The 24636-nt window shown below is 36.2% G+C and overlaps 1 protein-coding gene across 2 annotated transcripts in view; it reads right to left on the reverse strand.

Annotated features, from left to right (window-relative positions):
• Positions 1–21312: 21312 nt before the first annotated feature.
• LOC108238913 (glutaredoxin domain-containing cysteine-rich protein 2) overlaps positions 21313–24636 on the reverse strand; it is a 41242-nt gene continuing 37918 nt past the window's right edge. For both annotated transcript variants that reach the window (XM_017421280.3, XM_017421277.3), the window contains 2 exons: positions 23813–24040; positions 21313–22019 (listed from right to left, as the gene is read on the reverse strand). In XM_017421280.3, coding sequence (XP_017276769.1) covers positions 21846–22019; positions 23813–24040 — 402 coding nt within the window. In that variant the 3' untranslated portion in view covers positions 21313–21845. The remainder of the gene's footprint in view (positions 22020–23812; positions 24041–24636) is intronic.

Consider the following 24636-nt stretch of genomic DNA (forward strand, 5'->3'; position numbering starts at 1 on the left):
AATAATAACAGGTAATAATACAATTGAAATAATTTAGTAAAATATGGTTAGGAGGAACTTACATCATATATTGTTTTATTCTTAATTATGCAGCAGCTCTAGCTCACCAAGAGCTAGGTGTCAGTGCATGAGAACATGAACTAATTAGTGAAAAAAAGCTTAACAAGTGTAAAGTTTCCAAAAGATAACAAGAAAACAGAGAAAATATAGAGCAAACTTGTGAGACCCATACACTCTTAATATCTAGACCTCCTGACCGAAACAGAAGAAGCCAGAATGAGACCAGGATCCCTGCAGGCCTATTCCAGTAGAAGTGTTAAGTCTTGCCCCCTATATAAAAACGTAGAAATTTGCCCTGGATAAAAATATAATGAAAAAAAAAATTAAAAATCACCTTAGCTATTTTTTTTTTTTTCATTTAATGACTCTTGTTGTTTCACATAGTTCTTACCCTGCTCTTGTTTGTTAAAATATTCATTTTCTCATTCATTTGGCTGTAATAGTTATATCATGCTTTAAAGAAAGGTAATTTAGCAGCATGAATGTGAGCAGGGCAGTAGACAGGACGTAAGACCCCACAACTCTAGTGTACAGTTCCAAAATTACAACATGGCAGCTCACATGGTCCTCCTGGCTTCAAATCCAAATAACAAGAGAAGGCGGTGACACTTGGTTTTAATATATACAGTCTATGGTGGGACTGCTTAATGACCATTCCTCCATTTTATAAGCCCTATACATCATGTTTAAGGTCTCTGGGGTCGAACTTTGCTTTCAAAGGGGTGAGATTATGTGCTACCTTTATAGCTCACCAGTTGCTAAACAAGACAAGATAAACAAGACAAACATCCATGCCTGACTGCATTTACACCTACAGACAAATTAGAACAAGCAATTAACATAACATGTATGTTTTGGGGTTGTGGGAAGAAGTCTAAGCACATGAAGGGAGGATATGCAGATGCAGAAACTGGCTTTTCACGGAAAGGGTGCCACTAAGACATCACATCACTGTGCTGGAATCCAACTAGTGTAAAAGAACAAAATTATTAAACCACACCAAAAATATTTCAATAAATGTTACCTGGTTCTAACTGTATGCTTCATATTCAATCATTCTTGATCTCAAAGAACATTCATTCTGAGTGTCTCAAGCTACTTGGTGGTCTCAGACATTAATGAAACAACTCAAACTTGTAAACAAATTGTGTTAGAAGTATGTGCCAGTTCCACAGACAGCAACAAGCTTTTTGCTTCATTGCTTTTGTTGGCTTTGTTGAGTCCCACCCCAGGTGGGACTTTATTGAAAGTGTTGGAGGTTCAGTCATCCAGAAGTAGTTAAAAAAAAACTTTGACATCTTTTCTGCTTGAATTCATGCATAACCATTTGTGTGGAAACTATCAAAGAACCACCATTCCTGTTTGTTTGTTTGTCATTAAAAGGTGAATTAAACACAACAAGAATTTGGTTGTTGTTTTAAACTTGAAATCAATTAATGTACTCTTAGCAAAATATTTAAAGGGTCATTTTAGGAACTGGTTACCTAAGTATTTCACTTTTTTTTAGCCTTAGATATTGCCAGTTGTAAAATACGGACTTCAAATTTAATAAGTGACTATTCATATAAAAAAACATTATTTTTTGAGCATGTAAAATTAAGATGTGATATACTACATACACAATTTGGTACAAATTATATTTTGTTTCACTGAGTGATCTTTCTCTTTAGAGTAAGATTTGAATGATTTTTAGACATTTAGCAAACATCAGCATGTAACTCTAAAATAAAAGCATGGTGCACAAGAATATGAAGTTAGCTTCATCCTGTGTTCTACGAGGTAATCTGTGTCTCGCTCCCTGCCAGCAGATCATCTATCCTCTGCATATTTTATATTTTTCTGGCTTCCCTCACTTATCTTCTGGCCTTCCCCCTCATCCTTACTGGTGCCATCCATTCTGTCCCTCACTCAATTTGCAGTTATGTGTCAGATAAAAGTTGCACTTTGATCACTCTTTGACTTCGAGCGCAACTCTGCTCCTCACTTCTCATCTAATAGATTTACCATTTCACTAAGCTCCGGCACAGACCAATTTTCAAATCAGTTCAGAGCTTCTTTTAGACTTGTTCATTATGCATCACTGGCAGCTGAAAACTTTTGGGCTTCCTCCTGAATACCAATCGACACCACAATGAAGCAACTCATTATACACAACTTCTGACTTTTATTAGATAACATCTGTGCAGTGGAATGTTTTAGCTGCGGTTGTCAGCGGGGTTTTAGCTGTTAATTGGTTGAGAAATTAAGATTTCCAGCAACAGGATTGGACATTTTGGAACTTGAAGAGAATTTCAAATCAGCATTTCTGTCTCCGCATCGTGACCTCAATAAAAGGCGACATTTGGTCTCAAATGTCACCAACTGTTTTAAAAATTTTATCACTTCATCAGCAGCTCCAGCTTCAGCTTTAAAAGCTGGTGGATATTATTTGATTTGTTGTAGAATAGATCTCCCTCCTATAACTATAAACTTGTTTGAACAGTTCAACAATGTCTTATGCTGATTTTAAGCACATCTTTGCGTGTCATTAATACACATTTTAAGTGTTTTTATGTATTTCAGAGTGCTACAATGGCTTGCAAAATAGTTACAGGTTAAAAAACAAGTTAGGTTAACATGTAATTTTGTCACTGTTATAAATGACAAATAACTAAGAAACAGATGCACATTTTGCATGTCTCAGTGCGTGATAAGCTGATTTCTCTCAAATCTTGCTGATTAAGTTGACAGTAATAATAAATAGTAGAAGACTTTAAGGTGTAAGCCGTATATGGATCTTCATGCCTGGCTTTTAGGTTATAAATTATCTTTGTAACAACAGCATTTACTGTATACTTGGCATTTGGGGAGGCACGGAAAATCAGAATTTTCGTATCTACTTTGTAGTGAAATATGAGAAAACTATGCCACACTTTAACTTTATGCATTCACTTTAGTTATAAACGTTTGAACATTTTTCCAAGAACACTGAACATACATGGGTGCAGTTTCAAGCCTTTGAGCCCAGCCAAGTCTGAATGATAGATGATACAATTAAAAGCAGGAGCAGCAACCATGCCTCACAAAGTTAAATGCTAAACAACTCAACACTTCCTATTATGAATGACTTATTGATTAAACGCTGAATCATCCCCTTTTTATATAATAGACCTTTGATATAACAGGAAACACTTCCTCTCACTGTTTGTTCTCGCTAATAAGGCGAAAAATATCAAGTCTTTTATGAAATCGAACCATTAGAGGGATAAAGAGATAGGATGAGATCATTACTGTTTGGTTTTTTTTCATCATGTAGTTTTAAGTCCTGACCACACATCTGTCCATTCATTTTCTATACTAAAAATGTACATCTGCAAATAACCATGCGCACTAACACTAACACCTAAAGATAGTTTACTGGAGAGTCACCAATTTCCAGGCACATGGAGAACATGTAAACGCCAAACCAAAAGGCCCCAGTGGAGAACTGATCGTGAGAACTGCTCTGAGGTGACAGTGCTCCACCCTGCTGCTATTCAGTAATACATTTAAAGTAAATTAAATGTCTGTCAAACATTTATGCAAATTGATTATGCCATCTGGTAATGAGAATGAGTACAATTAAAAACACATAAAAATCTAATGAGACATGCAGAAAAACGACATGGGGATAAGCTGCATGTCGTTTCCAGCTGAGGCTTGTTATGTAAGAAAATATTCCTTCAATTCAACCCCAGAAAAAACAAATCTAGGTATCCGAGCAGAACCTGGAAGTTGAAACTAGAGTGTGATCAGCGTCCCACCCTTAGTAAAATAATTTGAAAAATACACTAGAGAAATTTTTATTTTAGGATGCTGACTCTTCTTGATTTGCATAATTGTTACCTTGTCTAATCAAATGTTCATATTTTCTAATTCATTTACCTGTAATTAGTTTTTAAAAATCTTAAAACAAGCCACATGTATCACCATGACTGTGTGAAGGGGAGCAGGCAGGACTTAAAGCCTCACGTCCTCAGTGTGCAAACTCTGGTTCCAAAAATACAACATGATAGCCCTCATAAAACGGGATCTCATGGCTTCAATTCTCAACTACAAAAGACGGCAGGATGAGGAGTCTAGTGTTATCTTATAGAGCCAATGCTCCTACTTCATCATTTACTGTTACTCTATAATAGCCAATAAAAAGCTCAGTCTTCTTGTGTCAGTAGTATTTAAGTTAATTATAAGAAAAACAGTTTTAACTTTTGTTAATTTTGAATTTTTGAATTGTGATTTTTAAAACTAATTTAAACAGGCTTTTTGCCATAAATATGTAGTAATGTTTTATCCATAGCAAAATTAAACAATAATGCAAATTGTTAGCCAACAACTTTGGTATGGGAAGAATTTGTGACTAAAGGTCGATGGCTATAATGTGATGAAGATCACAGCAGCAGTCTTCAAATTACCATATACACTTGCTGTGTACAGTAATAATCTTTTGCATGCACACCCATGTCAGGCAGCAGCTGACATTTAGATATGATGGCAACACATGCATGTCCTCTTGTTCTGCATGTCCACACTTTGAGTGCTTGTATGTGCACAACTCAAATTTGGAAGCCATTGTGCATGTGTGACTCACATGTTTTCCTCTTAAAGCAGCAGAAAAACAACACTCACTTTGCATAAATTGCACATTTGAACCCACAGCTGATATTAAAGTACCAATATTCAAAAAAGAAAAAAAAAAAAGAAGAAAAAGTTTGCTTCAGCTGCCGCTAAACTGTCAGTTGACATCAGTGGGTTGTGGGATGGATGGTGAGGTGGATATTGAAATGCCATGGCTGCTGCACCGGCCCACATGGTGTGCCGCCTGGCATCGGTCAGTCAGGCAGTCCACCACTTGGAAAGACTGCCATGAAACTTTATCTATAATTAGCTGTTGGCTTGCTGCTTGAGATGAGAAAAGTAACAAATTTCATCCTGATAATGCTGAGCACCAGACCACCAGAGACACACTGTTTTGAGCAGACACATCCTTTATAAGAAATATTGCCAACTGCAGCACCCACCTGAATTTTTAATCTTCTGATATGCAACTGCAGTCCTGGCAGGTTTCTGCCCTACGTGTGAACACAAGGACACACATCTACATACGCCCACATTAACAAAATAACACTAAAACATGCTCATCATGAATATTAATGCATGCATTCACTAAATTCATACGTTTACACCGGTCCTGAGATGAATGTAGCATTTAATGTGTGAGACGGCCTAAACTGGTTCTTGCAAGCAGCAATCAGGCACAATGTGTACTAAATAGGTAACACTTTATTTGACATTACTTACATTGTTCTGAGCTCATTGCACACTTCCTACAGATGAACCCATTTCAGAAACAGTGATTAGAATATCAGCAGTCCCTGTTAAATGTTAAAAGAAATCACGACAGCTTCTAGACTTTATGTAATTTTACAAATATTGGAGAACACGGTGTTCTGCTCGGAGCTGATCTTTGAGGTCTTCTCTTCCAAGCAGCTCTGTGCTGCTGTCCGATGGCTAATGTAACAAATAAATTATGCATTAAAGAGAGTGTGTTGGCTAGGAAGAAATAGAGGGTGAGAAAAGTTGGGACTCAGGGGGAGAACAAAACAGACAGCAGCTGAGTGAAATATCCAACATTCTTTGTCAGTGTAGGTCAAAAATTGGGAGAGAGTGGGAGAGAGTGGGAGAAAATGGCACAAAGGATAGCTGATCGATTGTGGATTCTTATTCTGAAAAAAATCATCTTATTACACATCATCGTTTGACCTTCCACAGTTCAAACCTGCTATATTACACTATGCGAGTCTCTCATATCAAACATTGATTTAAAAAAGCCCTAAACTTTAAAGAAAACAATGGATATTAATTCTTAGACAGATGACAGGAATAAACGTTTGTCTTTGAAGCCACAAGCTCAGATATCTCTCATGAAGATGCTTCTCAGTGAGTCAACTTAGAAAGAAATTAAAGGCCTAGAATTCCTTGAAGGAATACATATCACCCACCATCTTTTATGATAGAGTTATAGACATGTTGGTCAAACCTTGTAAATACTTTATTATGCACAATCTCATGCAGTATTGTGAGATCTGTTCGCTCTTGAAGAACGTGTTGAGGATGAGCTACTACCACGTCAAACTTTAGCTAATACTGTTGGTTAAGGTTGATTATCTGTGTCAGCCATTTTGAATCAGGTTGACTTTAAAAGTTAATCAGATGTAGAAGTGTATCCAATAATTACTTTCTGAGAGTTTCAATAAAATCAAGTCAGTAGTTCATGAGATACTTTGATTACAAGCTAACAAAGTTGACTCCAAGAGTTAAGACTAAAGTTGTAAACAAATGTGTTGTGTAATGTATAACACTTGGAGTATAAGTAAGGGAAGACTTTCAATTACTACCAAACCAAGTTTTAACACAATATCTGTACATTTGACTAGGTCAGGGGTGACCAATCATGGTCCACGAGGGCCACCATCCTGCATGTTTTACTTGTTTCCCTGCTCCAACACCTGATTCGGTGGTTAAATTACCTCTTCTTGTTCTGCAGAAGCCTGTTAATCACCCACTGATTCAAATCAGGTGTGTTGGAGCAGAGAAACAAGTAAAGGACCGGGATTGCCCACCCCTGGACTAGGTTATAGCCATTTTTGTGTTTGCTAAGATCTCCAAAAGAAAATAACTTGTATGTGTGCATTCATATAGTACTTTCTGGGAGTTTCCTTAAAATACATTCAGTGGTTCATGAAATATTTTGCCAACAGGACAGAGAAATGAACACATGCACACACAGACAAGGGCAAAAACATTATCACTCTTTTGCCTTTGGATACGTGATAAGGAGAGTAGAGCTGATTCTTTCACTGTCCACACAAACATGTCTTTTTATTTATTTTTTCCCAATTTTTATCAAGTAGCAGTGCTTACAGAATGTGCTGACCTAGTATCTGGAAATCTAACTGCTACAGAGCAGCTGTTACAGTGAAAAATCCTTGATAAGAGTTTCTGTTTAAAAGAACAGTCTTTTTAACACCAGCATTTCAAGTATACACACATTCATGACTTTTGCTCACACACCAGAACAATTCTCTCATCGTTGCTCCACAAACTCCCTTTAATCCCTGTGTGTACGAGTTGCAGGGATTCCTCCATCTTCTGCGCTGTCATTCGCCTCATGAGGAGGTTTGTATTGAAAAGAAGAGACAGGAAGTAGGAATCTGTTCAACCAAAGAGTGCTGGAAAATTACAACCTGATGCACCCTGGCAGGCGCTTGGTAATGTGCTCATTTCTCAGAATGAGATTTTAAATGAAAAGGCTGGATTGAAGAGCACAAAACCAGGAAGTTAATCAAAATCAAAAGGACCATTTCATTTGCCGTGTAATGTTTACAATTTAGCTTAGTCCCACAAAGCAAGAGCATCGTAGAATGGTCTGAATTGGAATTGTCCTGTAGCTCTAGATCCTTTTGTTTTGTGTGTGTGTTTTAACAGCACCAATTACATTTCATGTTGTGTCGTGACTGAATTTCTTTTTTTTTTTCTACCTCCTGGCAGATTTTTAGCTCCCTGCTTTTCCTAACGAATGCATTTTCTCTGTGGTCAAGCTGAGGAAGTGGGGATGTCTTTGCCCACTCACTGAGAAACAAACAAAGAGAATTAGAGTTTCTGTTAAAAGTTTAACTTACTGTGTGAATGCTGATTCAGCATTATCACACTAATACACTAAATTATAGTGCAATATTTGTAAAACTTACTGAGTTATAGTCATTTTTGTGTTTACTAAGGTCATTAAGTTGTGTTGGCTATCTTGAATGGGTTTGATGTCAAATGACTATAAATTGTTCATCCAATGATTACTTTCTGAAAGTTTCAATAAAATCTGCCCACTGGTTCATGACATATTTTCCTAAAGGTTCAGACAACTAAACATACACAGATACAGGCAAAAACATAATGGCTTTTTATCTTTGGCAGCAGACAAGAGGAACTATCTATTCTATGAAAAGGTTGGTTGTAACTTTAAGATTACTAATTTTTCTGGGATGTTTTTATTACCCAAGTGCTGTAAAACATGTAAGCTGGTTAATTTGAGTCTTTCTTTGGGCAAGATTTGAATTTTTTCAGTGACAATAAATAAATACATTGCTACAATACATTAAACAGAAGCCCTCACTGCTCTTTACACACAGGAGTATTTTGAAGGATCTTTGTGTCCTTGCGTTTGAAGAGATTCATCATTCTCTTTTTCACAAAGGGAGCTTTGGTCCTCATGAGTACACCACATCTCTCTCTCGTTCTCTCATGATTCACACCCTATTTCATTAGGAGCCAAAGGAGCTGTTAGATAATAAAGTCAGCAGTGTCAAGGATAACTACTGGTTCTTCTGTGTAAACAAGTCACTGTCACTTCTGCTTTAGAATGCTCTTTATTTGATCACGGATGCCCACTAAAGCAGTCTCAAGGCCATAAAGTTGGGAAGCTGGAACAGCTTGAAAATTTACTCCAGTTAAAGATAATTGACAAGAGAAAAATAAACAGAAGCAGAGAAAGAATAGCCACATCAAATGCACAAAGCTGCTATACCTGGGGAGAGAAAAATCTCTCTGCCTCCCACATTAAGTTTGGGTGTATTTTAAGACATGAAAGGGTAATATATCTAGTTTTTCACACAATTACCCAAGCCAAGGAAACAACAAATGGGAATGCTTTAAATTCTGCTAACCCTTGAGAATTTTCTTTATTTAAAATAAATGTGACCCAAAATATTTAACATATCAAACACATATGAGAAGGAACAGCACAATCTAAAACACTATTTTAAAAGTTTGTTTCCAACACAATTGAATAGTTTCTTTTTTATTTATTTATTTTTATTCATTTATTTCTTTTTACTATCATCTTTTAGAACAATCACAACCTTAAAAGTAATTTTCTTGCTGTCCAACATGTTTTGTCTTGAAATTCAGTTTTTGACTTGATGTCTTGATATTTAGCTTGTAGATGTCGTGGTATAATTCACAACTTATGGCAAACACAGGCTCATATGCAACAAAGCTTTCACAAGAAAGTAATAATATAAAATACTGTCACCATGTTTAATTGGTAGGAATTGTTCTTGTGCTGGAATGAAGTGTTCCTTTCTTTTAAAACTAGCGTTTAACATTCAGACACAAATGCTGCATGTCTTAATGCCCTCAAAATATTTTTCAGCAGCCTTTTAATATTAAGATTATATTGCAAACTGAAGGCAAGCCAATGTTTCTAAAAAGCAGCAGTATTCTCTTTGAGATCTTATCATCGCCACAATTACTGGTCAGTGCTCTTTTGATGTTGGGTTTGAAAGTCCAAAATTAGCTTTAAAAAAAAAAGTTTTAATTGCTTTTACCTTGCCCTCAGTTCCTTTGCGACCCTAAGGACAATTATGTTCCCTTGGTGGCCAGACTTTAATAAAATGTTTTATAATATTTTCCTGCTTTTCGAACATCACTACCTTTTAATTTTCTTCTTTGTCAGTGTTATTGCACTAATATGTATTATGAAGATTAAACTTTGATTGAGTTCTGTCCTGTTAGTAAAACAAAAAGTCATTCTAATCTTGAGGTTTACATACATTTTGTAATGAATAAATTTTCTTGTTTTTATTGTTCATTTGGCCACTTTATGAGATTGTGAAAAGCTGATGATGTTATAATTTTACAAAAATGATTAAAAGACTAAAGTTGGAAAAAATCTGATTGTGATAGTATCAGGTACAATACAATTGGGAAGCAATACACAAAACAGCCTGGTACATATACTGGGTATGTACCTGGTATTTTCAGGGTAGTTATACTTGGTGCTTACCTGATACAAACTGGGTACATATTGGGTACTTATCTGGTATCTTGTGTGTTATCTGGTGCCTGGTATCTACATTTACTGGGTATGTACATGGCACTTACGAAGTACACTCCTAGTACATGCCTGGTGCTTACTAGATATTTACCAGGTATGTACTGGGTACATACCGGATATGAGTACTTAATGGGTATATAACCCATACCTACTCTGTATGTTTGTACCAGGTAGATAATCTGTAGATACCATGTAAGTACCAGAAACATACCCAATAATTACAAGGTACATAGCTGGTAAGTACCAGGTGAGTACCTGATAAATACCAGATATGTACTAGATGAGTATCAGTTACATACTTAGTAAGTACTAGTTTAATACTTGGTAAGTACCAGTAAAGAACCTTGCAATAAACAGGTAAGTACCCCATAAGTAGAAGGTATGTAGCAAGTACATACCAGGTATATACCAGTTAAGTATCTGTAGGTACCTTCTAAGTACAAGCTATGTTGTATCAGGTTTGTACCTAGTAAGTACAGGGTAACAATTTGCTTCATGATACAGCCTAGTCCCTGTAGGTATCAGGTATTTTCCCAGTAAGTACCAAGTAGGTACCCAGCCTGTAATAAAAGTAAAGTAATAAAAAATAATTATTTTGCCACAAAAACATTTTTTTTTAATTACATCAAATGATCATTAACATTTTTCATCTATTTTTTGTTTGTTTCTTTTGTTTGTTATATGTGAGATAATATTTTCAAACAAATAGTTAATTAAAAACCTAATAGAATTCACTTGGTAAGTGTTTCACACACGGCTCTGGTTGGTCAGGTGAAACTCACATGTTGATCATGTTCAAACAAATCACAGTCAGAAGAGAAGATAAACATTTCTTCATCGCCAGCCTTCACGCCTTCACGCAACACAGCCCTGCAAGTGATTTGTTGCTGCTACTCGCAGCTCACTGACTGGCTTTGACTGATTTTTCCCTCCGCCAGCACACCTGCTCCTGTTCTTATTACTGTACCGCACTCTCTGATCATATCTCTCACTTTATACAGTTTGGGATCTCAGATGACAGCGTTATGTGTCTTTTGAGGTCTGTTCTGCACAGCATTGTGTAAATTGTCTTGTTCCCAGCTGAATCAGAAACTGCTGGTTATATGCACCTCCAGAAGCCAAGTCTATTTTTGCCAAATTACAGGGTATAAGAATTTGAGATGAATAGCTCTCCCCCCTCTTGTAAATCTCTGATATTGCAAATATGCAAGGGAATGCTATACTTTCTCTCAATGACACCAAACACAGTTCAGACAACAATTCGGTAGAGTTTAATCTACAAGTTATTATCAGCGCCGGTGTCCAGAGAAATATTTGTCTCTTGAGACTTCTGAATCATAATTGGTGAATTCAAAATAGGGCAGACAAAATAGAGCACCATGCACATTGTTTATACACCCAGAAAGAAGTTATTTCCACTTTCCTGTTGGATAATTGTTTGCTTACAAGTTTCTAAAATCCACCAGCCACTTGGGAGGTGGTTTAAGACTGGAAATTGGTTTTTATTTAGGGACTTTAAAATATTCAGCATGCAGTAAAATATTTGCATTTGATTTACAGTGAAGCAGTGAGGCGAGTCAGTCAGAAATGAATGTCTGCTTCTGCTAAGGGGAGTCATCTTGAATTGTAGGATGTAGGGAAATGTAGGGAAGCAAACTGCAACCTGTGCAATTCCTTCAATGCTGTTTCCAAAATGACCATCACCATAAAATAAACTAGGATGTGTTGTTAAGCATTTTTTAATAGTTTATTGGTGATGCAATATAGTAAAAAAAAAATTTTTATATGATAATTGCATGTTCAGTGGTAATAAAGCATAACATTAGTTTTGTTTTCATTCTGTTATACAACAATAATGCTTGGATATTTGTTCATATTTGCCAATAGATTGCCATAAATGCACTAAATGTTAAATTATTACCTGCCCTTTGGATTCAAATATATCTGTCAGATTTAGATTTATATTATTTCCATATTTGCAAATGTGACATTACATATGAATGCAATTTTATTCAAATCATAGCCTCAAAGTTGCTTGGAAACATGAAAACAGTTGTCCAACAATTTTCAGGACTTCAGATATTAAAAGTTCTTCCTGGTAAAAGGTCAGTCTGGTCAGTCCTAAAATTTATTTCCAGCATCACATGAGCCCTGACATCAATCAGCTCTGCCACACAGTTTCAAAGAAAATGATACAAGCTTCCACAAAAAACTTAAGTTGTTTTGTAAGCTATACTCAGGGAGCAATTTATAGAGTCTTAATTGGGGGTGGGTTTATTGCTCTGGGGAGGCTGTGACTCAGTGGTTACAGCAGTCATCCTACAATGAGGGAGTCGGAGGTTCGATTTCACCAGTATGCAGTCACATGCCGAAGTGTCCCCGGGCAAGACACTGAACCGCCTCATTGCCTCCAATGTGTAGGAATATGATCTCTAGACTCTATAGAATGATTTAATCAGATTAGCTCTGTAGAGATATAGTAGAGAGTTGTATGAATATGTGTGTGGCTGGGTAAAAGAGGTCACAGATTGTGTTGTGGAGCACTTTGAGTAGCCTGATTGGCTAAAAAGGTGCTATATAAGTACAGTCCATTCACCATTTTTCACTTTTGTGTGTGTGTGAGGGGGTCCAAGTCATAAATATCAGAGTCAACCCCCCCCCTCTTCCCTCCAGTAATTCAAACCATGCCCACATCCATCTTTCTATCAACCTCCATATAATGTGTTATAATTGTTTTTGCATAATCTGGTTGACAAACAAACAAATTGCCCTAACAGCATCCTGTAACAGATGGTAGGGCCCAACAGAGACCAGATGTCAACATTGTCCAGTCTTTTTTGACCAGAGAAACCATTTGGTTTTCATTCCCCTTCATTTGGGTCATGAAAAACATATCACTGCAAAGATAACCAATTTCTACAAAATGTTTTACATAAAGTTTGCTCTTAAGAGTGAAGCTGACATTTGGTAGTTGCTCATACTGACATGACAATGAGATTCTTTGAAGGTTTGGTGCTGGTCATTTCCTGACAATAATTTTATTCTTTTTTCACTTTAGATCTCTCCAAGTCGTTGTTCTCATATAAAATACAATTAAATTAACAGTAGATGATTAAAGACCTACAAAGACCTATACCTTAGCCAAGCTACTGAAGTCAAACATGTATTTATTTATTTTTCTGAGTTTGTTAATGACAATTAAAAATATGTAAAATAATATATACTGTAAAATCATCTTGTTGTTGTGTTAGATCCTTAACACTAATGTTTTGAGCCAAATTAGATTTTTGGTAACTCCTGGTGATGTTTTTGTAGTCTTTTCAATCCTTGACAACAAATTTACATATCTGTCTGTGAGTAAAGCTCAGACAAAGCTTTTCTTTTTTCCAACTGCAGAAACACAAATTTAGTGAGAATCAAAGAGAGAGCGAGAACAAAAAACCCCAGGCTATGTATTGCTGCTTAAAAATCCATGATAGATGGATCCAAGTATTCTACAATACATTTAGTTCAAGCACTGAGCAAAAAACTCAGCACTGAAGCTACAGATGAAAAACAATAAAAAACAATACTACTGAGGGGAAAAGTTAGCTGATCAGAAGCCGAATTAATCCACTGGTGCTGTGTGTCTGCTCCCTTGATCTGACTTGAGCAGTTCAGACTTTTTCTTTGTTTGGGGTGATTGTTTAAAAGCATAAAGTGATAAAGCAGAGCCTGTGTGAGAGGGGCTTTTAACATTTCAGACAAAGAATCCTTTATAATATTCAACTAAGTGCCTGTAATAACTTTCCTGAAAGGATATAGCCCCAGCACTGGGAAGTTATAATCATATGACAGCAACTTTTATCAGACTGCTAAAAAGAAAAAATACAGCTTTTCACTGACACTTTGAGGTGAGAACCAAATGAGCGCTGGGGGTGTTAAATTACATTTAGGCATGTCAAACCAGTGTCAGTCTTGTTCAAACACTAGATATTTGATAGTGCAGTCTCCTACAAGCTGTGAACTTAGTGTGTAATTACAACACTCGATGAGACAAGACTCACGTTAACAGAAGGAAACATCACCTGGGTATCAGAAACAGGTATTATATGTTTTCACTGGATAGATGTGTTACCAGGGTATTAGATTTTGGTTTACTAAGGTGCGTTCATTTTAGATATTCATAAATGCAGAGACACTAAATAACATATTTATGGGCACAAATAGCATTGTGGCAACATCTGCTATTGTTTGACTAAACAAACAGGGGTGCAGAGCAGGCAGGGTGGGTGAAGGTGTCTCCCCACTTTACAACTTCCAAATACAAAATCTATAACATTTTAAATGAGGCAATGCATTGAATTTATTCATGTATTCCTTGTCTTCTTCTTTATACAGTGTCTTGCTTCCACTGATGGAATGCCCAAATCATATAGTAATATTTGCACTGCAGAAATTGTCCAGTGAATGCTTGGCAGACCAATACCTCTGACTCTTCTAGCTTTATCACAGACTGACAAGGTTTCACAAACTTTATTTGAGACTGCCATTAGAAAAATGTTAAAGAAGCTATATTGTCAGTAATGTCTTCCTGCTGTCCATGTGCGTTTTGATTTGTGGTTTATTTTGTCATTCACATAAAGAGAAGGATGTCATGGTGGGTGGAGAAGGAGGCGAACCCAGAGCGCAGACTCGTGAGGAAAAAGAAACTAATTTGTTTAAAATAAAAGAAAACCAAAAACAAAACGCTGACAAGGCAGCAAGAAGAAAACTAAATACAAAGATCGAACGGACATGAGCTGGAGATGAGCAGAACCAGACATCGGGGGAAAAAGACAAACGAACCAGCGAGTAAGTGGAGGAGATGACTGGATTTTAAACAGCATTGGGTAATTAGGTGAAGTGGGCACAGGTGAGTGATAACGAGGAGCAGGTGGAGATGGGCATGGCAGGAAAACAAGTGACTGACTGAGGAGAGGTGAATAATTACAGGAAACAAAGACACAAGAAACAAGGACTGACTTAGGACCAGATTAACAAAGATAATTGAATAAAATAAACAATAAACTCAAACTGAAACATGGAGACAATAAAAGCAATAAACTGAATACAAAAACCCAAATCCTGACAAAGGGTAGTGGTGTGCAGGACACAAAGCAAGATTCTTCTTTTTTTATCTGAAAGGGCACTCAGATGCTTCTTCAGGAAGGTATATGTAACATCATATAATCATTTTATAGTTTAGAGGTGTAGAGTTACCGAGTTATGATTTTATACAGTAAAAAACAAATTGGTGAGACACCAACTTCACTATTTACAGTCAAACTAAAATGATTTTGATCATGTCAGGTCACAGAGGAAGGACAGTGGTAATTTAGAGGTGGAGGTTGAATAAACATGTCTGTAGTCAAAATGAGTGGATGAAATGGGAAAAAATACTAATGAGCACAAATTTAGGTTTGTAAATACAGAAGCAAACATTGCACAAATGGAAAAGCCTTGACAGGTGGCACTCAGGCCTCCCAAACAATTACTCCACAGTTATCGAACAATATATAAAACAGAGATTTAATAAAAACAATAACCTAACCGAGTCTGTTTTATGAGTTGAAAATGAGAAGATATTTTACTGGATTCTGGATATATTTTAACTCTTGAATTCATACTGGATTTAACCTGACTGCTGGATGTTTTAGGTTAAAGGTTAATCAACACAGTTGAAAAGATAACTGTTAAAATGCCACCTCTCTCTAAAACTGGAACAAACTAGTGTCTTCTTACAAAGGTGTCAAATCACTTATGAAGGCAAAATATCAGAGAATAAAATGTCATTTAAAGTTCAATTTGACTAGTTTGCTTTTAGTTATACATGGTGCTTTCACCTTCAGCAGAGGGCAAAAGATGACATTCAGGAGCATCAGTCATTGTTCACATCAGTGTATCACTGAGCTCAGAGACTATGTGGCATGATTGTTGGTGTGAGTCTGGCCACTTTGAGTGTTTTTTGAAAATAGGGATCTTTTGGGGTTTAGATGCACGATTTCTATAGAGTGTACTCAAAAAGGTGTGAAAAGCAGGGAAGAGGTGGATCTGTGGACTGTAACACCTTGTTCATGAGGGAGGTCAAAAGAAAGCAGCCCGACTGCTCAGAGTGAACAGAAAACCTGCTTTAAGCTTTCCTCACTGAAACGTCCCGTTCTTAAAGCAGATGAGAGTCAAAACCAGAGGAGCATGAGGGGTTACAAAAATCCTCTGAGCCGAGAACAGATATCTGAGGCTGCAGTGGACACGGGCTCAACAAGATCTGACAACTGAAGAGTGGAGCACATTCTCTATTAAAAGCAATAGATAATACACTGAAATATACAATTTTCCCTTTTTTCCAGTTACACTTATACTTACAGTCGCTGCAGCTGGTGCTCTAATATCAAGCCTTTACACTGCTTCCACACCATTTCATACACATAAATATGCAATTTCATTCCTATAATAAAAAAAAAAGACTTGAAAGATTTTTGATTATATTTATACAATTAATTACCTTTTCCTTTCAGGTCCCCAAAGACTTTTGCAGTTCACATGAATGACAACATAAAACATTATTTATTTTTAAGAAAGATGTTGTTTTCCCGGCTTCATGGAGGTCAGCATTTTAGGAAACAATAGCTAAGCAGCATTGATGTTTTCTGCGAAGGCTTAAAGGCTGATCCCTACACTCATCTCTCTAATCACCACAACATCAACAGTCGGCTGCAGCAACCTAAAGAAAATGGCACACGGCAAAGTTCTGCAACGTGCTAACACTTTACTGTTGGTAAAATGTTCCAAGTTCTGCTTTACGTTGTAAAAACGAGCCACTCAACTGATAGTAAAAGATTGAGGTTCATAAGAGTTAAATAAGATTTTAGCTGAGAAAGTTTCTGTTTTCAGATTTAATACCTGTGTACGCTATGATATTCCTGTATGAATATTTGCTGTATGATTAATGCCTAAAATCTGCTGCCTTTGTCAGATATTACAAATGAGCTTCCCAATCCCACAATCTCATAGATATACATATAAAGCATCATAAGCTATGATGCTGCCACTGGGGTAAATGTCTCCTTTTGGATTCACAATTGTTTGCTATTGCATCTCATGTGGTTAAACATTAGGGACTTTGACAGGAATAACATCTTATAAATAACTATTTTATGTGATTATGGGACTTGAGAAGCTTTTAAATGTGTGTCTGTGTCCATCTTTTAAAGTTTGAATATACTAGTGAAGTTTTAAAGAGGGTTGCTTTAGTGTTTTAGGTGTGAATTATAACATTGTTTCAACTTCAGTGTAAAATGTCAAAAACAGGAATGACAATGGGGATTTAATTTATGTAACTCATCAAAAATACGTTTTTATGTAAATGCAGGATTGATTTTTTTAACATGCTGTCAGCAATACCTTTAATTTAACCGACTGTATAATGCTGATACTCACCATGAGTAATAAATGTTACTGTGTTGCTTTGTATACTGATTCATAATTATTGTGCATAGACTTGGTCAGCAACACACCGCATATCACTCATTACATCAACAGCTGTATTTTACAGCAGGGATTTTTTTCCTGTGAATAGAGTAAGAAAACTCGGTCAAGTCTTCTTTTTCAGTTTGGCCACCTCATGTCGACATTATCAACTTGGAAGTCTTCCAATTGATGCAGCAGTTGCTCATTTCACAGCCTCATGTGTGTAAATGTCCTGGCAAGACAGTGAAGTGCCACATTTCCCTGAGAAGCTCAACAATTTGTGCATTCATCTATCCAGTTTCTTTATCTACTTTTCCGTTCAGGGTCTCGGGGAGCTGGTGCTTATCTCCAGTGGTTGAATGATTTGTGATTGTAGAAAAACAAGACCTTGTAATGAAAGCGAAAATTTACAAGGACTGCGTTGCGTAAAAGTGACATTGCAAACATTGTCTACCTTAAAAAATCAAATACATTTACAAATGTTGTTGAAGTTGGGTAATCTTTAAGAGAAAAGAACAATGGCAAAAAAATAGATTAAGAATAATCTTTGAACCAAAGCAAGAAGTTAATATAGCTTTATTGATCCAGCTGGTTCCAAATTTCCAGTAAAAATACACAAATAATTTAAAAAGCCTATGCTTATGAGCATATTGGTGGGATCGTACAAATAAAATGGGAAATCCTGCATGTTTTAATGAGTAAATTAATGCACTGAAGAGATGCATATAACCCAGATATGTTTTAATATAATATCAAAAAATGTGAACCATTTACAATTTAGTTCTCCTTTTCTAAGACTAAAGTGCTTCTTTACCTGTCTCCTTTATACATTTAGGTCACTGCAGGACACACAAAAAAATTCTGTGACCCAATTCTTCATCACTTTAGTTGCCCAGTGGAATACTGAGTGAGAATGGTGGTTAGAAAGTTCAAAAGCGCTGCAGTCTTAACTTAAGTACAGGGGGAACACTTTGAGCGGGCAGGTCAGGGGATGGAAATATAATTAAAAGTGGCAGACTGAATTCAGGTTCTTCTCTTGCAGGAATCTGATTCCTGTTGGGGCTTTTGACCTGACTTCTTCTCAGTCATATAACTTGGTCCTTAATGGGATGTGGGGCTACCCAACACAATAAGGTAAAATAAATAAAGGGAAGACATTTTGTTTAGGCAGCCACTGCAAAAATACCCTACAACTCAGAGCAGTTCATAGCTGATTACATTCAGAGCTGTGGGAACATCAGCACGATTTTTATTTATTTATTGTTCTGGAAAATAACCTCAAGCTAAAAAAAACACTAGGTCCTGTGTGAAAAACAACTTAAACTGATGTTTAAACATAAGTTGATTGGAGATATAATGATTTTTAGAGGCTTAATGTAATTATTCAATTACAAAAATGCAGAATACTTTAATATAATCCCTCAGAGCTGACAAAAACAGTGTGAAACAAACAAACTTTTACCACAGATGCGATAATGTATAATTTTGTTTTTCTTTTTCTGTTCAATCATCCCTAAATGACATGATGGGGTGGCTGACTGCTGTTGATTTGTGGTGTAATGAGTGAGATGTGATTACCAGTAATTATGCAGTTTGTTGCATTTGTAATGTTTAGTTTTGAGGCTATTTACATATTTATGTGGCAAAATCCCATGAAAGCAGGAAAATTTTAAGAAAGTCAGGCTTTGTTGCTCAAGTGTTTCTTTTACATTCCTGACAAACTTCTTCCACTTCTTCAGTGGTAAAAGTTACACCTCTGACACGTGAAAGTCTTTGAGATTATCAATAAATAATAAGTTACTACCAGTTCTGCAACACAACATAATGCATCAGTCAATAAAGTAGAAGCATAAAAACAACAATATCATAGACACAAAAAAGAAACATTACAAATGTATTTAGAAGTTTTATTAAAGTCATGTGCCTAAACAGTGTGGATAACAATGAACTGCAATAATCGCTGAATGTAAGAACAATTAAAGCCAAGGCAGGCAGAAACATTGGCAAAACATTTTATTTTTATTGTAATTATTATTACTCAGTTTGTAAATCAAAGACTTTGACAAGAAACTAACATTTGAGCACATTGGCCAGTTTTTAGGCTACAGTGTTTCTAACCTGTGAAGGGATCTGGTAATTTTCTAATATATTTGACACAATTACAAAAAAAATAATTGGATGATATGAGGCAGAGGCATACAGTGTGTTAAAATTGTGCTTTGGTGTCACATAAAGAAACAAGTTTCTCTTCCTTTACCTATATTGATAAGGAAGGAAAACCCTTCCAAGAGATGATGACACCACCATCTCTGTGAAACGGTTGGAGACTCAGTCATTCATGTGAAAGCAGGTTTTCATGCTGTTGGTGGTAAAATTGAACTTCAAATAAAAAAAATCTGGTCCAATTTGCGGTGGTCTGCCACTATCCTGTTCTGTTGAAAATAACTGAAGTATTCGAGTCTTATTTTTTACTATAACGTTTCTACTATGACTTAAGAGGGTATGTGTGTCCACTACAATAAAGATGTGGGGACCCACAAATGGACAAGTTTGAAGAGAAGATTACAATTTTCCAAGGAGAAATATTAATGTTCAATTTTATGTTGGGTTTTTTATATTATTTTCAGATTTCTTTACATTTTCACAACAAAACAACAAGAACCACTCCAAAATCAGTATTTTTGATAAACAAACATTTAGCTAAACATTTAGATACAGTGGCCTCAAAAGTTAAACAACGTCATTATCGTCCAGCATCAAGCGGCAAAAAGAGGGCATTAATATTTTTGCTTGTATCTGTGTGTGTGTGTGTGTGTGTGTGTGCGAAGCAAGATATTGAATCCATTCCATCATAAATAAAATAAATATATACAGTGTATCTCATGAACCACTGGATGGAGTTCAATAAAAACTCTCAGAAAGTAACATCTACAGCTTATTTACTTATTCAACTTCAATTCAAGATGGCCACCACAAATAATCAACTTTAGCAAACAGAATAATAGTCATAACTGAGTCAATTTTACAAATAATGAGCTAAAACTTGATGTAGCTGAGAATCATTCACAACCCATACTCCGAAAAATAATAAATTATGCAAGAACTGGCAAAATTGTGTAAGATTGGGCATAACATTATTTTCAAGGTTTGACCAAAACAGCTATAACTCTGCTCTTTCACAACATTAATCATCTTAGGTTGAATGTCTGACATGAAAGGTAACAGACAATATGCCTTCCTTCAAAAAATAATAGGCTTTTTATTTGTCTTTTTACGAAAAAAGTAAATTTGTTTGGCTCAATACCATGTTATGAGAATATTACTTTCCTCAGAGCTGTACTATTTGTTGAATTATGCAGAGCACATCCACAGAGTCTCTTCTTACCATCTCATTCTTTTCCTCCATATATAAATAAATAAATAAGATCATGCTGAGATAATAATAATTGTGTTCTCTCTTGTGAACAAACATGGAAAATGGGAACAGAGCAGCTTTTTCAACAGATACTGGACATTTAACCTCAAAATGTTTTATTTAAGAATACAGCCCTAGCTCTAAAAAAAACCATTGGAACATAGTAAATGTAAATAAAAACTGAATGTCAAAAATGTTCTCAATCAATACTTTATTCACAATGGAACATAGCAGACACATCAAATGTTGAACCTCTACTTCTGAGAGATTCAGCCTCTCTAAAATGCTATTTTTATACCCAGTTCTCTTACTGACCTGTTGCCAATTAACCTACTTCACTGCAAAATGCTCCTACAGCTGTTTCTTATTTGTACCACTTACTTTTACAGCCTTTTGAAGCCCTGTCCCAACTTTTTTGATGTTTCTGCCATAAAATTTGAAATGACATAATTTTTTCCCTAAAAACATTGTGCTTTTTTTCTTTGATATGTTTACTTTGCTCTTTTGTGAGTATATGATATATATATTTATGAATATGTGTCAATGAAAATTCAAAATTTATTGAATTCTGTTTTTAGTCACATTTTACTCTATGACCCAACTTTTCTGGAATTGGGCTTGTACATGATAAGTAAGTTGTCGAAGCAGGTTTTATGAGAAAGAGGTGCACAGATGCTAAATTATATGAAAACAACAACAAAAACAAACACAAAACAATTATGGGCTTGTGCTATCTGAAGCAACATTCACTGCACACAGTAATTGTATTTTAATGTTGTTGTGTCTGCAGCAGAGTCACAATCCCCCTTCTCCACTGATGGCTTATGTTTCCTAGTAGTGCTTTGAAATGTCCCACCAAGAACATTTTGGTTTGAAGCAATATCGCCACTGAGACAGCTCCAACATCCCGATAGTGCATCGGTCACACACTCACTGACTCTCTCTTTGCCAGATATGGGTGTCAGCCAAATGGTGCTATTTACTGGAGCAGGACTGGCACCTCTCCAGACCATGGGGGTAGCAGGCTTGGCAACGCAGATCGCTGATGGACTCATTGAAGCGGTTCGCCAGCATGGACAGCTTGCTGCCGTGACACAGGGAGCAGGGAGCGCAGCCTGAACCACCACAATGCTGGCAGCTGTCGGCCTCCTGGAGACAGAAGAAACACATTAGAGGAGAGAAGAGAGGAGCTGTGAGGTGAGGCAAAGGCTAAAATTGTTGAAGAAAATGTAAAAATGGTGAGACACACCTGTAAAGCACAAAAACAGAACTCAGAAAGGGTAACTGGCAAGTTCACAGTAAGGGCAAAGTCTTCACCTGTAATGATTTTAAATGTGATCATTACTGAGCTATGAGTAATGATTTTTGTCTGGTTATCAGACATCCGTCTGTGGTTTGTTACCTTTTTAACTACATACATCTGTATCCATTATGAAATGCAGTCATCAAACTTAAACATCACCAGGATGTATATTACAACTGTTTTAAAGCTAATGAATTTATGGCTGCAGGTCATTTCTTAATTAACAAACATTATTTCAGCTACTCACTCTAACTGGGCTGCCCTCTGAGAAACACAGAAGAAACTTAATAACTCAATGAGAATTTGTCTCATTACATTTTCAGTCAATGCTGTTCTTCAATAGTTGTGTGTCTGGATAATGTACAAGCAGCTGTTTTTTTTTCTTTGTTTTTTTTTAAATCACATTATCATGAAATAATTTACCACTAGTACCCAGTCAGTTAATAGCAGCATATTTACCAAAACAACCTCCGAGGTGCAAAAGACATTGGGATGTGAGGTTCCAAAAAACCACCTGATGTTGAGCAAATTTTCTTTTACAATAAAATGCTTTCAAAACAAGATGCTACAAAGAGTCACAACTTAAATAAAGAATGTTTTAAATAACAAATTCTGTGTTGACAAGACCTAAATCATATTAGCACCACTCCCACTCTCTGTAAATGTTGTCTTTCTGAAGTCTTTATGTTTTCAGTTTTGCAAAAAATAATGTCTATCATTCTGGAAGTCTGCACTTTAAGTTTTATGAGAACGTGAGAGCAAGTATTGTCAGCTAAGGAACTGAGGTTTCTGGTAAATAAAATAAAAGATCTTAGGCAAAGCTGGAATAAGATAATATCTGCAGAGTTCAGCAGTAATATTTTTGTAGTCTATCAACCAGACATCTTTCACAGCTACACTTTCAACTTTCCAGCACTTTGTCAACTTTATTTTTACTCTCGTTTTTCCTCAGTGTTGTAAATTGCCACAAAATAATTTCCTTCTGATGCAGATGGAAAGAAAGAGAAAAACAATACAACATTGAATTTGTGACGGCTAAGAAAAGTTGATGAGGAAAAGAAACTAACAATGAGGAATCTTCCGTCTGACAAACAAAAGAAGGACAAAAAACTGAGAATGAACTTTTTTAGAAGCAGAAAAAAAATGTGGCAATAACAAAAGAAATGAGAAAAAGATAAAGGAAGATGGTGGGGGATAGAACAGCAATCAGCCAAGGAGGTAAAAGGGAGAGAATAATAGCAAGTAGGCTATCCATGTTGGCTTGTAAGTGTCAGGCAGATGCTGCAAGGGCAGAGGAAAACTGTGGACTCATCAGTATCTGTTCACAGCAGACAGATAACACGGGGACAATCGGTTAGTGGTTATTGCAGCAGGAGCGCCAGTGTGAGGAAAGGAAAAGAATAGAGTACAAATAAGGTGGTCGTAACAAGAGTAGACTGTCTGATGAGACATCAAGAGATGATCATTCAGATTTTTGTTTTTTGTTTTTTAAAGGAGAAAGAATTACTTATCACCTAAAAATGAAAGAAATAGGAAAGAAGGGTGAAGGGCAAGTGAGACCAGGATTATCAGGAAACAGAAATGCCAATGATAAGCACCTGATCACTCCACCAAGAATAATTTACCCATCGATTGTTACCTTGGTATCTGTGTCACTGATCTGTTTCTCCTCCTTTTCCACCGCCTCCTGCGTGTGAAGAGCTTTAGCCCTCCTCCTGCTCCCTCTGTCCTTGGCCTTTGGGTATCCCTCCAAGTCCAGCGGGGGCACCGAGTGTTGTCGCAACATTTCAGGCTTCTTCGGTGGCGCTCTTATGATACGCAGGTTGCTGGTGTAGATGATTATCTTGCCAAAGTCTAACACTGAGGACTGTCAAAAAAAAAAATGGCATGTCATATAATCTTACATCAGCTGACAGATAACAATATTTTACAACCAAAATGAATAATATTGTATGTCTTGTTTGTGGGAGAATTGTTGTTAAATGTAGATGAAGAGCCATGCCCCTCTGTCAAGACTAAACAATTCTTTATTGTTGTAGGGCCACTTAGATTTAGGCTTTAGGTGATTAAGGATTTGAAAACCAATCCTTTGTTAATTAACAGACTAACTCCATTACAATTAGACTTTTGAATGCAACTTCTAATCCTTAATACTGACACCAGTATTGCTATTTTTAATATTCTGTTGTATTTATTTAAATAATCTGTGTACATACAGTATTTGGTCGGCATTGGAAATAAACAGCCAGAGACAATAGGCAAGTGTCTGTCTTATTTAAAGCTGTCTTATTTGACTTTCACCAAAAGATCTGCAGTCACAGAATTCTAAATGTTACTAAATCACAAGATAAACCAAAAAAAAAACAGAAACATGAAAATCACATAGCCATGAAATCATTACATGACCGCTGTTCCACCCTTCCAGTAAGGCTCTAAATAAACTAACTGTAGATTTTTGCTTTC

This window comes from Kryptolebias marmoratus, linkage group LG13, assembly GCF_001649575.2.
Source record: "Kryptolebias marmoratus isolate JLee-2015 linkage group LG13, ASM164957v2, whole genome shotgun sequence".
Taxonomy (NCBI): Eukaryota; Metazoa; Chordata; class Actinopteri; order Cyprinodontiformes; family Rivulidae; genus Kryptolebias; species Kryptolebias marmoratus.